This window comes from Stegastes partitus, unplaced genomic scaffold, assembly GCF_000690725.1.
Source record: "Stegastes partitus isolate 25-593 unplaced genomic scaffold, Stegastes_partitus-1.0.2 Scaffold211, whole genome shotgun sequence".
NCBI lineage: Eukaryota > Metazoa > Chordata > Actinopteri > Pomacentridae > Stegastes > Stegastes partitus.
This window is the reverse complement of record NW_007577942.1, coordinates 192,628-207,283: the sequence shown is the minus strand read 5'-3', so window position 1 is coordinate 207,283 and position 14,656 is coordinate 192,628. Positions and strand designations below refer to the sequence as shown.

General features: G+C 40.6%; 1 protein-coding gene across 1 annotated transcript; it reads left to right on the top strand.

Moving 5' to 3' along the window:
- The first annotated feature begins 7,123 nt into the window (after positions 1-7,123).
- Positions 7,124-14,276, top strand: vps33a (VPS33A core subunit of CORVET and HOPS complexes). The gene is made up of 13 exons (XM_008280840.1): positions 7,124-7,243; positions 8,397-8,462; positions 8,633-8,760; positions 8,888-9,074; positions 9,218-9,334; positions 9,469-9,643; positions 10,095-10,288; positions 11,591-11,717; positions 12,046-12,113; positions 12,236-12,373; positions 12,505-12,642; positions 12,737-12,905; positions 13,561-14,276. The coding sequence occupies exons 1-13, from the start codon at positions 7,142-7,144 to the stop codon at positions 13,752-13,754; spliced, it is 1,803 nt and encodes a 600-aa protein (XP_008279062.1). The 5' UTR covers positions 7,124-7,141; the 3' UTR covers positions 13,755-14,276.
- The last annotated feature ends 380 nt before the right edge of the window (positions 14,277-14,656 follow it).

The following is a 14,656-nucleotide window of genomic DNA, read 5'->3' as shown; positions in this document are numbered from 1 at the left end:
TGTAGTTTAGGAACAACAACGCTAGATTTTAGCCAAGTTAGCAGCTTTCCATGATGGCAATGTTTGTCTGCAAGTCAGCTGGTCCACCACTTTGGTTTATTCACACAGTGATAATAACAGAAAAGAAAATAACAACAAATTATAATTCAATGTAAGGCTGCATGTTGTGGGAAAAAATGGCTTCACAGCATTTCATTTTTCTGTGATATATCTATGAAAAAAAGCAATTTTCACCAGATAAATGCTATTTGTAAAGAATTGATAATTCTCTAATGGCTATGGTGATTTTATAGGGTAGTGCACCTGCCTGAAAAAATAAAATCATGCTGAAAAAAGCTGTTTTGAACCTTTCTCATACGGTCTAACAATGTCAGAGTCATCTAAAATAGTTTCTTGCTTTGGATGGCATTCAGATCTAGAGTTGCACTTGTACAGAGCTTTGTGGTGCCAATTTAAATGGTCAGTCTCAGTGTACTTAAAGTTAAAAAAAAAAGAAAAAAGAAACTCAGTTTGTTCAAGAACCCTTAAATCAGAGTGGATTGTGTTCCATCAGATGGACTTCTCTTGTAAGTCAGCTATGAACTATGAGAACTATGAGTTTTCCCTTTGTATAAAGCAGAAAAAAAAGTTGTCGCATGTGTTATTGGTCATTTTGCCTTTCTTGACATCTCACTTTGTACACTGAGACTATTGTGCATGTGCCCATACCAGTGCCAGTGCAGATGGACATACTGTGCAGAAGAGCTGCAATGATTAGTTGATTATTTGATTAGTTGGTTACTATTTTGACATTCGATTGTTCAAATCAAGTACAAATTAATAATTTTTGTAAAATTCTCCGCTACTTGAATTTCAGTATTTTGGGTTTCTTTACTCCTCTGTGACAGTAATCTGCACATGTGCACAAGACATTTGAGGATGTCATTTTAGGCTTTGGGAAAAACTGATTACATTTTCACACATTTGTGATCTCTGATGTTTTGACAATCTTCTGACCTTTGATCTTGCATCACCAGCAATTTAAAGTTTTCACTCATTCTATGAAATGTCTTAACATCATCAGAATTATTTAAGGACATTCATCATTTTTAATAGATCCTTCAGGCATACCTTGAGTTTTCCTCCAGGGCGCCCATGAAGCTCACATTTGTGGTTTTAAGTGAAATGTCTTGACAACTATTGGATGGACTGTCATGACACTGCAATAATTCACCTGACTTGTGTCAGCCCGAGGCCATAATTTTAATTTATCCAACACTTTGGGGTATGGCCAAACTAATGTCATTCTCATTAACTTCAGCTTTACTTTGAATTGGATGCTAAAATGTTAACATGATACCACATATAAACGCTCGCAATTAAAAGTCCTTCATGTGACCAACAGCTCCACCATATCCTCTTCTTGCAGCAGACTATGTTGCTATTTATACTATCTCATCTGATCTGGGGGAAGCCCTGTGATTGGCTGAATTTTCCTTTTTTTTTGGGGTTTGAAAAAAGGTTCCGGGGGGGGTTGCTTAAGTTTTGTTTTCTTTTCGGCCACCCTTTTCCATTGCATTTTGTTGAAGGCTCCAAGGTTGCCAAAAACACTGCCTACTCCAGCTTTAATCATCAACATGTTAGCAATATCATTACAAGCTAAAGTAGCATTTACATTAAAGCATGTTTCAATTCAAAACAAGCACCAGCTCTATCTTTTAAGATGCGTACTGTATATACAACAATTGTTAGCGCCAATTAAAAGTTGCATTCATTTTTCAGATTGGATCAAAAGGATGAAATCATGATATTGTGAATTAATTTACATATCCTTGGCACTGCACGCTGTTTTCAAATCTCCTGATCATTTGGTCTAAACTAACTAACTTGACAGGATTTCAGCTCCCGATGCCTCATGTTCGTCACACAGGGCGAGTGCAGAGACGGGGTAGGAAGCACCGAAAAGCACGAGGTAGCCACCCACTCCCAGTTGCATGGCACAACTCCATCCATCCTCCAGAGGACTGTGATATGCCAGCATAGCAACACACTGAGAGCTTGGACCGGAGAAAGATTGTAAAGCACTGCACCACAAAGCCCTCCACTGCAAGAGGAACACATCACTCAGCATTTTTTAATTATTTACAACTCCCACCCCCATTGCCTTTCACTCCGTGTAAGTCCCCTCTTTAAGGCATTAGTGCCCGCTTTATGTACCGTACTGACCTCTATCAAACATTATGTACAGAACAGTGGATTTGGGGGGAGAAAGCGATCACAGAAGACGGACAGGCTCGGAAAATCTGTTTTGGGTAACAGTGTGGATGTTAGTCTTTTCGGTCTGCAGCACTGACAAATTACCCATGTTTTCACTCAGACAATGGCGTTGACAGGGACCATCTGTGGAACCATCTGCGAGGACTCTTCACCTCTCAAATGTGAGAGTGTTGTACCGTTTTAAATACACACAACTACACCCTCTCGGCAGGCATGGCTCCAGGTCCCGCATCGCTGGAGAACAAACAGGAAAGACCATCCCGTGACCAACAAGGTACCACGCTGTTACCCTGCTATAACTCTTGGCCCGGCCTGGCAGACCTAAACGGGGTGTGCGCTGTGTTTTTCATTCTTAAATCAACACGGTGCATACAGAAATAGAAGTCCATCTCCAATAGGTCTCATTCCAAGTAATCATCCCACACTTCTTTTAGAACTACGTCAGTAAACAGCTATAGGACACGGAGCACTCAATTAACTGCACTCTAGCATGAGCCTGCAGTGAGTCTCAAATTTGCTGGGCTGATGGTGATTCATCCCTGTATGCCCCAGAGGTAAGAGGTGGGACTTTGAGAACTGGCTGCTGATGCATTGGCCAGTCATGCTCCTTCAATTTCTTCCCATCTTATCTCGGGGAAACAAGTACGACCAGACAGGGGCATTAAATCAGTGCAGTAAAGGTCCGTCGTAAAGACACTATGCATCTATTCACTGCTAACCAGAGGTAACCTGCAGCTGGTGGTCTGCTGAGATACACTACATGTAAAAGAAACCAGTCAGATCTAACAATTCCTCCGTGCCATGGTCACGATTGTGTCTCTTTGTTGCTCTGATGCTTTGAAGATCTGGCACTGTTCAGCTGCAGGATATCTGACTCTCCCTCTTGTCCTACTAGCAAAAGCAGGTACAATGCCCCTGGGTGTTTTTAGCAGATCTCTGTTGGCAAACTCTCCCTGTCTCGAAACACTGCAACACTGAAAAACAAGCTTTAGTCCAAACTTTGAGACAAAAAGAAAAAAAAAACCCTGCTGGCAAGCTCGGCCGTAAGTGCTGAAATGCAAAATAGATTCAGGCGTCACTCTGTACCTATGGGTCAAGAGAATTACTACAGTTACAACATATGCACAGAGGTGATTGTAATAAGCTAAATATAAGTGTAGGAGATTTTAAATATGTAGTGGAAAGCTGAAAAGTGCTGCCTATACTATAAATAGACTGGTGTTTACAGTATGGATTCAAACAGCCCAATTCTGTTTTGGATGTTTAACTCCTTGCTCTCATGGGGAAATTTTCTGTAAAGGCCACATTAATTACCTCTGTCTTTTCCAATATGTCAACACTGTTTAGGCAGATCTAATCACTAGTTTCAGAGAGCCCACTGAATCGATTCTCGTCCACCGCTCTGATGAGAATTTGAAGATGAAGCCACTCCCTTCTGAAGCTCGGCCACAAGCGGCACAATAATGCATCTCCTCTAATAAATTGAAAGATATGCTCGATAACAGGACACAAAAGCCTGCAGGTATTTAGCATTTAGGTTCAAAGCTCCATGTGTGGATTGTGAAGAGCACAGAAGAACATGTCATGCACCTTTACCAACTGTGGCCATGGTAACAGCAAGATCAGAAGACGAGAATCAGTGATTAAACGCTGTGTGTGTGTGTGTGTGTGTGTGTGTGNTGTGTGTGTGTGTGTGTGTGTGTGTGTGTGTGTGTGTGTGTGTGTGTGTGTGTGTGTGTGTGTGTGTGTGTCCACTAGTCTGTGTGTTTGTAGTAGACTAATACCTGTGCCAAATTTCAAAACCCATGCGAAACAGGTCATTGTTGCAACTGACATAGCTGAAAGCACAGCAGGGTTTGAGAGGAAGACAAGCTGAAGACATGGGATTATGGGTACAGTCAGCTTGTATCCTTTAGCTTTAAATAATGCAGTTAGTGTGCGAAGCACTTACTTCATTCCTCCATCTTTTTTCACCTTTCCCCTAAACACCCATGTTTCCTCTCCATCCTTCATTTTCTCTTGTTTAATGTGACCAGACCTGACAAACATCATTTTTCTCTTTTCTGATGTTTCTCTCCTGCCTATTTCCATTCTTCCCCTGTATGGAAAAACAATCACAGGCTAGCAGAACCACAGAAAAATACAGAGAGAGGAGTACCAGCAGAAGGGTGTCGTCCAATCACTACTGTGGTTGCTCATGTGAGAGGAGGCAGCTGCAGATATCTCGCAGACTGTTCATTCAGTCTTTTCTCCCCTCCCCCATTTAATCCCCAAGCTTCAGGTTCTGTAGGAGGAGTTGGAGATGGTGGAACTGGGAGGCTGATTCTCAGCTTCTTTTTTTTCTGTCCTCTTTCCATATTAACACCAGAAGCAATGGAGCGTTTTGGTCCAAGTAAGTCTGTTTACAGCACACACACACATGCTGCGTTGACCCTCCAAGTGTAACAACCCCAGGGTGCAGGATAAGATAACATCACAACAAGTAGGCAACTGAATCACCTGTCCAGCAGCACAGCTGGAGTTGAGAGCTGCCCTGCCCACATCAGCATTTGGAGGCATCACTGATGTTTTTCCTCCCGGTCTGCAGGCACAACAAGCCCCAATGTGCGCTCCAAAAAATCCTGCAGCAACGCCCAGGGACTGCAACCACACAATCTCCCACATGACTTACCAGGTCTGTTTTCTTCTATCAGATCTGCAACAAGGAAGCACTCGTCTTGAAGTAGTGCAGCCACTCAGTGTTGTATTAATTCATCTTGAAGGAGGGTTAAGACAGAACCCACTGAGCTCCACCAAGAGTTATATTTATCATCCACTCATGAATAAACTTAGTACATAATCATAACAGCAAAGCATGCTGCTGTAAATCAGTGCAACAATTCAAAAATATGGAGGCGATCTGGATGAACACCTCTGCATGAATTCTGCTGCAGAGCAATGTTTTCAGTGAGACATGTTTTCCCTAAAACAAAAGAATCAATCAAATGTTCATTTCCATAGCCTAATTGGTACCTCACATAGGTTAATTAGCAGCAAGATTCATGCATACTGAGAGCGCTACACACAATCACCAATCTTCCCTTTTCATTCAAATGACTCAGTAAGTCTCTGACTCATAAAGACATTGAAATGTGTTCCATCAGATTAATAAATACAGGCAATGAAATATGTTCCCTCCTAAGAGATCACCTCTCTCTCTCTCCCTTTCTCTCCTGAATGAAATGCTGCATTCATTCAACTTGTAAATGAGAAATTATAAAGCACTGAGTCACCGGCCAAATGCACTAACCTCAGAGCGATTTTAGGGTGAGGATGCAATGTTTGAAAAAAAATCCTTCGAAGGAGATCGCACAGCCTACCTGAGAATCCAGCCCCTGCCTCCCTCTCTCCGCTCTCTCTCGCTCACGGAGCTGTCAGGGAATGATGCGGACTAAATTTCTGTGCAGCGCTCGGATCCGACCACTGAGTTAGTCATTGCGCATGGTGCCTGTCACCAAAACCTTTTTTTTTTTTTTTTTTCCTTTCGCCTGGAGGAGTCTGTTGCTTGAGGCACAGCGGATCACCACAATGTATGGGAACTCGTCTCCTACAATGCGCGGAGGATGGAAAGCCCTTGGTACCCTGGGAAGGAAACCCCTGGATCTGAAGTGATAACACTGATGCTCAAGTGGGCAGTCATCACCTGATGCAATTGTCTCTGTAACATAGTGTCTAAATTTGTCTCATCATCCTGGCAGCCCTATTGAGAAATCACTGTCATTTTTATACGATTATGTGCAGTGCTTTATAACTGCGCTTCATGTTTTTTTCTCCAACATGTACAATACATGGCATGCTTGTTCAAACTTTAATTTTGTTTTTTTTAAAGGTTTTCATTTAAATGAAGTCACTGTTTCATTTTTTCTTGTTACTTTTCTATTTTGTGTCTATTTTAATCCCTCATTGCAATGGACCCTCAGAAAAATCCTAAATATTCTGAAATCTTTTCTTTTTTTTACAACATGACAGCAACATTTACTGAATTATGAACTTTTCTTGTTTCATTCACAATAGTTTGGTTAATATTGTTCTGCTGCAACAATTAAATGTACGAGAAATAATCGCTGAAATTCTCACATCAGTGTCTCAATTATATGAGCTCAGGAGACCACGCGTGGATTCTTACTGTGGGGACATTGCGCCATCTAACGGATCAAGTAGTCATTGCACCAAAGAAAACGTGAAACCAACGCACCGCTTTATTTTTTAACTGATGACATTTCTTTGTATCGTAAATAAAATCGGTAGAGAGATTGCAAAAACACAGCCTTTGTGAAAATTACTTGCATTTACAACATAAAAAGCTTAGTTTGTGGTGGTAGTAGTGTTTGTTTGCCACACCTACACACAATCAAAGACTCGAGGTGGAGCAAAACATACATCCTTCGTACTGCCTTGATCGTTTTTTTGAGCGGACTCAAATAAAACAAAAATACTTGCTCTCTCACTTAGAGTCTGTGCATCAATGTGATTTAAAATACATGTCAACTCTACCGATAGCAGCATAATGTATAAGACCTTGGTTTTTCTCGAAAATGTTTGACTGTAGTTTGTATTAAGAGTCTGCTGCGCATGCGTGAGACAAGCAACCGGAAGTCAAATAACCGTCCATAAAACCTTACTCTGTTAGCATTTTAACGTTATTTATTATAAAGCGTTAAACAGGTGGGAGAAAGTACAGGCAAGCAGGGACTGAATTTCACCGACTGGAATTTATAACAATTTACATTTTATAATGTTTGGGCTGTGCGATGATGGGAATTATCTTGATGGTGTAGCTTCTTTGGTCACGTGATTGAGTCTTCCCGTTGAATCACCTGATGTGTTGTGTTTCTCATCAGGAAAAATGGCTGCCCACCTGTCTTACGGCAGAGTGAACTTAAACATCCTGAGAGAGGCTGCACGGAAAGAGCTTCGAGAGTTTTTGGACAAATGTGCGGGGAGCAAGGTAATAAAGCCACAAATATATACAAAACATGGCTAATGCAGCGACAGTTATCCACAGGAATTAGACAGTTTCTTTACCCACAACGTTACCCTAGAGCTGTCAACTATGTCAGCAAAATGCTGCAGATTATGTCTAGATAAGTCTGGTTTGAGTGTAATTGCAATAAAACTACATCCTCTGACGATATGGCCTCAGGCCTATCTGCATGTGAGTTGTCTTATTCCTGAGTTAATTATTCGAACCATTTGCTAATAGCTAGTAGCTTCACCAGTAGCACTTCAGGCAAAGTGGGAGAATTTGTGTATCCTATATGAAAAGGGGAACATTTGCTCCACTTTTTTTTATGTCACTTAGAGTTATAGTGACAGCTGAAATGAATATACAGACAAGAAAATGCTGTAAAGAATGTGATGTTAAGCAGTGTAGTTCAACCAAGGGGAAGAGCAGTCAGAACATCCCTTAATATGGCTTTATGAGGAAGTAGCACTGTTTTGGATTCAAGCTGAAAAGTGCATCTCTGTTTACAACTCAGATTTTGGCATTTACCCATAAAATAAGAGAAAACATACAGGGTAGGATGAGGTCGAATTGAAGACTGAGGTTAAAATTTGATTCTGGCAAGTTGATTAGATCAATTCATGGGTTTATAGCCATTTATGTTACATTTATTATTACTTTTTCCTGTTTGTGTCAATGAACTGATAACTATGTATGGGAGTGCATGTATACACGTATAACTATGTGCAATTATGTGTGTGCACAAGGTGTATGTGGTTGTGTGTAGACATGTGTCTTTAGTTTTTTGTATGTTTGTGCATGTATTTATATGATTATGCTTATGTGTGCATGTATGTTTGTGTATGCATACATATGCATATGGATATTAGTGTATAGCAGATAAACCTATGAATGGATGTATTTGTTTGGATATGAATGCGAATCCACCCCTTGTAAAATATATACAAAAGGAATTTCAGGTTTTGATTTGTTGTCTTTTTCCTGTTATTGTTGTTTCTTTTTTGTTACTCTGTTTGCTTCAAATATGTGTACCTCTTAGACCCCTAATAATGATCTAATAAATTATTTTTGCATACAGGTCATTTTTCAGGCCTGACAACAAATATTTATTACTGTTTGTGCTTTTGCTGTATAGGCTATAGTTTGGGATGAATATCTGACCGGGCCTTTTGGACTGATAGCTCAGTACTCTCTACTGAAGGTAAGTGCTTTCTTTGCACAGCTTATGCATCATAAAGTACCAGACAATGATTAGATAATGCATGGTCAGGTTTCTTTTCACAGTAGTGCCAAATGTCAAAAGTGGTTTAGATGCTTTAAAATTGTCATTACTAAACATGTGTTGTATATTTTTTTTACTGTGTTTTCCAGGAACATGAAGTGGAAAAGATGTTCACTCTCAAGAGCGGCAGGCTCCCCTCTGCTGATGTCAAAAATATCATCTTCTTCGTCCGCCCCAGACTGGAGCTTATGGACATCATCGCTGAGAATGTATTTAGGTGTGTTTATGTTTCTCATTTTGAACCCCACGCAGTAAAGCGATAAAGGGATTTTCTTGTTTTCAAATCCTTTCTCTCATGCTGCAAAGCTGTCTACAATGTGTAACATTTTTGTCCTTTTTTTCAGTGAGGATAAGCTGCATTCATCACGAGACTTTCACATTTTGTTTGTGCCTCGACGGAGCATGCTGTGTGAACAGCGGCTGAAGGAACAGGGTGTGCTGGGATCTTTTGTCAACATCGATGAGTATATCCTGGACCTGATTCCCTATGATGGTGACTTGCTCTCCATGGAATATGAAAGTGCTTTCAGGGTGTGTTTATTACTGACATAATGAAAACGTTAGAGATCTCTTGAAGGATTGAAAAATATTTTCTCCCTTCATCCAGCCTTATAGGTGTGATGTTTATCTATCTGTGACATAAACACATTTTTACTCCTCTTGGTCTCACTCAGGAATGCTACCTGGAAAATGACCAAACAAGCCTGTACCACACAGCCAAAGGCCTCATGACCTTACAGGCACTGTACGGTACGATTCCACAGATCTATGGGAAAGGAGACTGTGCACGGGTGAGGATGATGTTGAGGCGTGTGCAATTAATGATAATTGTTATTTTGAAGTATCTGTTTTTTAATTGGACAGAAGCTCACAGCAGCCAGGTAAATACATTTGTCTGACATAGAAAGTCTTTACTTGTTTTCAGCATGTTGCCAACATGATGTTGAGGATGAAGAGGGAGTTTGCTGGCACTCAGAATCAGATTCTGCCTGTGTTCGATACTCTTCTGCTTCTGGATCGTAATGTGGACCTGCTCACCCCTCTGGCCACACAGCTCACCTACGAGGGTCTCATTGACGAGATCTATGGAATCAATAATGGTTAGAATAAAACATTTTAAATTTCTATTCATTATGTGTGTCTATCAGTGTGATATCAAGGCTCAGCTATAGTTACACAGTTACAGTTAGTGTTGGACATCTGCATATCTTCCTGTGTTGCTTGTTTGCAACTTTATTTTTACTGAAACGGGAAAGGGCGTTTTAATTACATATGCAATATGTCACCTCTTAACGACACAGTCAGTTCTTCTCTGTCTTTTCTATATTGATCAGATTAATAGTCTTGAGATGAAGTTCAGCCATTTCCATATGATTGCTTTCTTGCTAGCATCTAAGAGTTTAAATATTAACCCTGAGCCATGAGTTTGACTGGAATGTTGCTGAATGCGACAGCACAGCAATTAAATTCTATTCAACATATGTTATTTAGTCTGTTTCATTCTTTTTTTTAAAATCTCCAGTCTTTGTTTTTTATCCCACTGCATTATAGGTTATGTCAAGCTGCCTCCTGAGAAGTTTGCACAGAAGAAACAAGGTGAGGCGAGTAAAGACTTACCCACGGAGCCCAAGAAGTTACAGCTCAACTCAGCGGAGGAACTGTATGCGGAAATCCGGGACAAAAACTTTAACGCTGTTGGTGCAGCACTCAGCAAGAAGGCCAAAATTATATCTGCTGCTTTTGAGGTTGGTCTTGCTTCAACTTTGCCCGTCTCACCATATTTTCCTGCTGTAATACAACTATCATGTTATATTCCCTTCATTACACAAATGTTTTTAAAAATGTCATTACAATGTTTGGTACTTTCATTGAGATACATTGAATCATTTCCAGACATTCCAGCTGATCTAATCTAATTTTAATCTTTGTGACATTTTACACGAAAGGTTCTAACAGAAATCAATTAGGTTAAAAAGGGGATAAGAACAACTCAGATGTAAGATAAAGTACTAATTGTCCAAACAGAATGCTCTACAAGAGCAAACATGTTACTGGTCTCTCATCAGATTAGAACACTGAGGTACAGACGGGTGACAAATTAGAGAGAGAAAAAAAAGAAAAACCTACAGTGAGGATCTGGTGGCTCTGTTTTGCTGTGGGGTGCGTTTTGCTGGCATGGTTTGGGTCCACTTGTCCTTGAGGGAATGATTGCTGCAAATCATTACAGGAGTGTTCTGACTCATCACCTTTGATTAAACGGTTACATCCTGTTGGATGAGTATGAAAATGATGTGAATCATATACTGTGGCCTTCACAGTCACTAGATCTCAACCCAGTAGAGCACATATGGGAAATTTTGAAACTATGTTTTAAGATAAAAGATTTAAAAAACAACAACAACAAAACAAACATTTTAGACAGCACTCTCCACATCCATCATCAAAACACCAAATGAGAGAATATCTATCGGGAGAATGGTGTTTCATCCCTCCAGTAGAGCTCCAGAGACTTGGAGAATCAATGCCAAAGAGCATTAAAGCTGTTCTGGCTGTTCTGTTTTAGTCTTATTGGAATTTTTTTTTAGACATCAGCCTGAGTTAAAAAACATTTCACTATTGATCACAAAGCAAAGTAAAAGTCTAAAATCTCTCTCTTCTTAGTATGTCCTTGGATTCAAAAAGCACCTATTTTTTCTTTATTTGTGAAGTACCGGTCCTCAGCCAACCAACTGACATTTGCTTCATCAAGTAATTAGCTTATTCTGTGTTGTGTCAGAGTTGTATTTCACTGTGAAAACTGATGATGGGTTAAACTGTATTGCTTGCAAATATGATTAAATATACTGGCTTCCTCACTTTCCCTTGGTATATTACAATCGTCTGCCATGTCTAAGCCTATTTTGCGTTACATGTTTTTACTTGTGCTCTTAGCGATTGACTTTTTTTTTCTGATAATGGTTGCTATCATTTAAATATTGTTTCACTAACTTCAGTATCCAAAATTCAAACTGCTCTGCAAGTAATGTGACACTTGTTTTGTCTTTCAGGAGCGCCATAATGCTAAAACAGTGGGAGAAATAAAGCAGTTTGTGTCCCAGCTGCCTCACATGCAGGCAGCACGAAGCTCACTGGCAAACCACACTTCCATAGCTGAACTGATCAAGGATATCACCAGTGAGTAGATAACCCTGTGTTTTCCTCTTAAACTGAACTACATTTTTTTGTGTATATTTTGTCCCACATCTTACATTATATTTTGTCAAAGCTTTCACACAGACTTTATTTTAGCAAAATACACTCATTATCCACCAATTCAAGGCATTGTTTGTTGTGATAATGCTTTCATATTTGTGTGCTTGGAATAGTTTTGTGGTAAAATACTTACAATCTTTCATTCCTCCTGGTTTTAAGGACTGTAATACTCCTTATTTCTCTCATTATTCTATGTTAAAGGTGTCTTCCAGGTTTGTTATAATGTAGTAAAGTCTCACTCCTGTTTCAGCATCTGAGGCCTTCTTTGATAATCTAACAGTGGAGCAGGAGTTCATGACGGGTGTCGATACAGACAAGGTATTCTTCATCTTGGCACCCTCTGTTTCTCCAATGGTGATCAAACAGATGCATAAATATACTCTGTTTCACATGATTTCACTCAAGTTCACTGAGATCCTTAAAATAACTTCCCTATGCAGGTGAACACATATATAGAAGACAGCATTGCCCAGAAGGATCCGTTGATCAAGATTCTGCGTCTGGTGTGTATGCAGTCAGTCTGCAACAATGGCCTCAAGCAGAAAGTGTTTGACTACTACAAGAGAGAGATCCTCCAGGTAGAGTTAAAGATATCAAAAAGAAAAATAGTCATGAATTGCTGTGTTATTGTGACTTTTTTTAAAGCATAATTCAGTTGTATTACATGAATATTTAGAATTACCAATGTCTTTTTTTCTTTGTCTTGAAGACCTACGGTTATGAACACATTCTAACACTGAACAATCTAGAAAAGGGAGGTCTTTTGAAGCCACAGACAAGCTCAAGGAACAACTACCCCACCATTAGAAAAACCCTTAAACTGTGGATGGAAGACGCCAATGAGCAGGTACAAGATTTCTGAAAATTAGAAAGCACTGAGGATTAAACTCAAATAATTTCGAGGGGTTCACCTTGTCTCTTTGTGTGTTTGACTCCCTCAGAACCCCAACGACATCTCGTACGTGTACAGCGGCTACGCTCCGCTAAGCATCCGACTGACTCAGGTCTTGGCGAGGCCCGGGTGGCGGAGCATCGAAGAGGTGCTGAAGATGCTTCCAGGCCCACACTTTGAGGAGAGACAGCAGCTTCCCTCTGGGCTACACAAGAAACGTAAGCACCGATACAAACTAGGGCTGCTGTTTGCCCTGCTGCTTGCTACAGAATAATAAAAAAAAAAAAAACAGCCTCCTGCCTGCTACATGTAGATAAGACACAGGCTTTGTTTCAACTCAAACGCTGAGCAGCAGCAGATTGATGACACAAAGCTGACAACGCCGCACAGCCGCTGTCAGTGTTTGTCATCTCTGTGTGTGTGTGCCTGTGCTGAAGAGAAGGCTAAATAAAAACAGTCTGTGTTTGATTTGTGAGTGACAACCAGTGCTTTCCCTCAGTTTTCCTCCATCTTTTCATTTTGGCAGCGGTAGGTGTTACACTGATGTGAATAATGAATTTAATTACACACTCAATTTGAAATGTGCTAATTAGAACTGCGAGTTTGGACATTACACAGTTGACTTGTTGCTACATGCCTGTCTTACATTGGTTTTTAGAGGTGTTAATAGAGGACTCCAATCTCAGGGGAGGGTACGGCTAAATTAGTGTTTTCATATTTTTAAAAAATGGTACTTTAGCAGAAGGGATTTGGTACTCTTTTACATTCAGGAATCTGATTTGCCACCTGAGAGTGAAATCAAATACAAATAAGTTGAAATACCCTTTGTTATGCTGCACTGCGTGACATCCACATTCTCTTGATGTTGCAAAGGCCAACAGGGGGAGAATCGGACAACGCTGGTGTTCTTCCTCGGTGGAGTGACGTACGCAGAGATAGCCGCCCTCCGTTTCCTCTCTCAAATGGAAGACAGCGGAATGGAGTATATCATTGCCACCACAAAACTCATAAATGGCACAACTTGGATCAAATCCCTCATGGACCGGCCTGAATCCCAGACGCCCTGAGTCACCTGCATGTGCACCTGGCCACATCAAACACCCCCAAACATCCATCAGAAAAGCTCAGCTGCCGTTCTCATGTCGACACCAGTGTACTGCAGGTGTTTCATTGATGTCTGTGCTGATTAAACAGCAGCAGCATCTTTAGAGGTTCCCCTGTGGAGTTTTCTTGCAAATAAAGTTATGTTCACGTCTGTGTTACTGATCAAGACGCATAATGTGTGCGTTTCCTTTTGGCCTTGAATGTGTCTTGCATCATCTGCGGTCTTGTGCACGCTCAAGATCCACATGTAAAAACATTCCTCCTTAGTGCTTCTAATGAGCCCGACTGGGTACACTGAATAGACAGTACAGTATAAATCTGGATTAATGCTACCGTCTATTGTACATCTCTTTGTCCTCTGCTTATGTTTCCATCACTGAGAAAAGCTACTGTATATATGTATGTACGACTACAACCTTGGAGATGTTTGTGATAATGTCATGTATAAGATTAAAGATGCACTTTGATTTGCATTTTTGAAAGCTTTTCTTGGCAGTTTTTTTGGTTTGTTTTGTGTGGCCTTAGCCGGGGTTAAAAATAAAGTCTTAACTCACTGAAATTACTCTTGTATTATGTGATCATGTGACAAGCCATTTTGCCTATTGTCTAGTAGGTAATTTTTGGAGAGGCAAGCTGATTGTAAGCAGATGAAGGGCAGGGATGGGAGTGTATCCGTCAGCAGTGGTCCAGCTCTCTGAAGGAGCAATTAGCACAGTAACAGGCCTCCTGATCAGCCGATAATGGCCCTGTGCTGTCTGGAGAGCTCAGCCCACGGCTGCCCATGATTTGACAGCGGAGGACACTGATTGAATTAGGAGGCCATTTGCTCCATGTTCCGGTAGAGGATAACTGGGCTGCAGGAGGG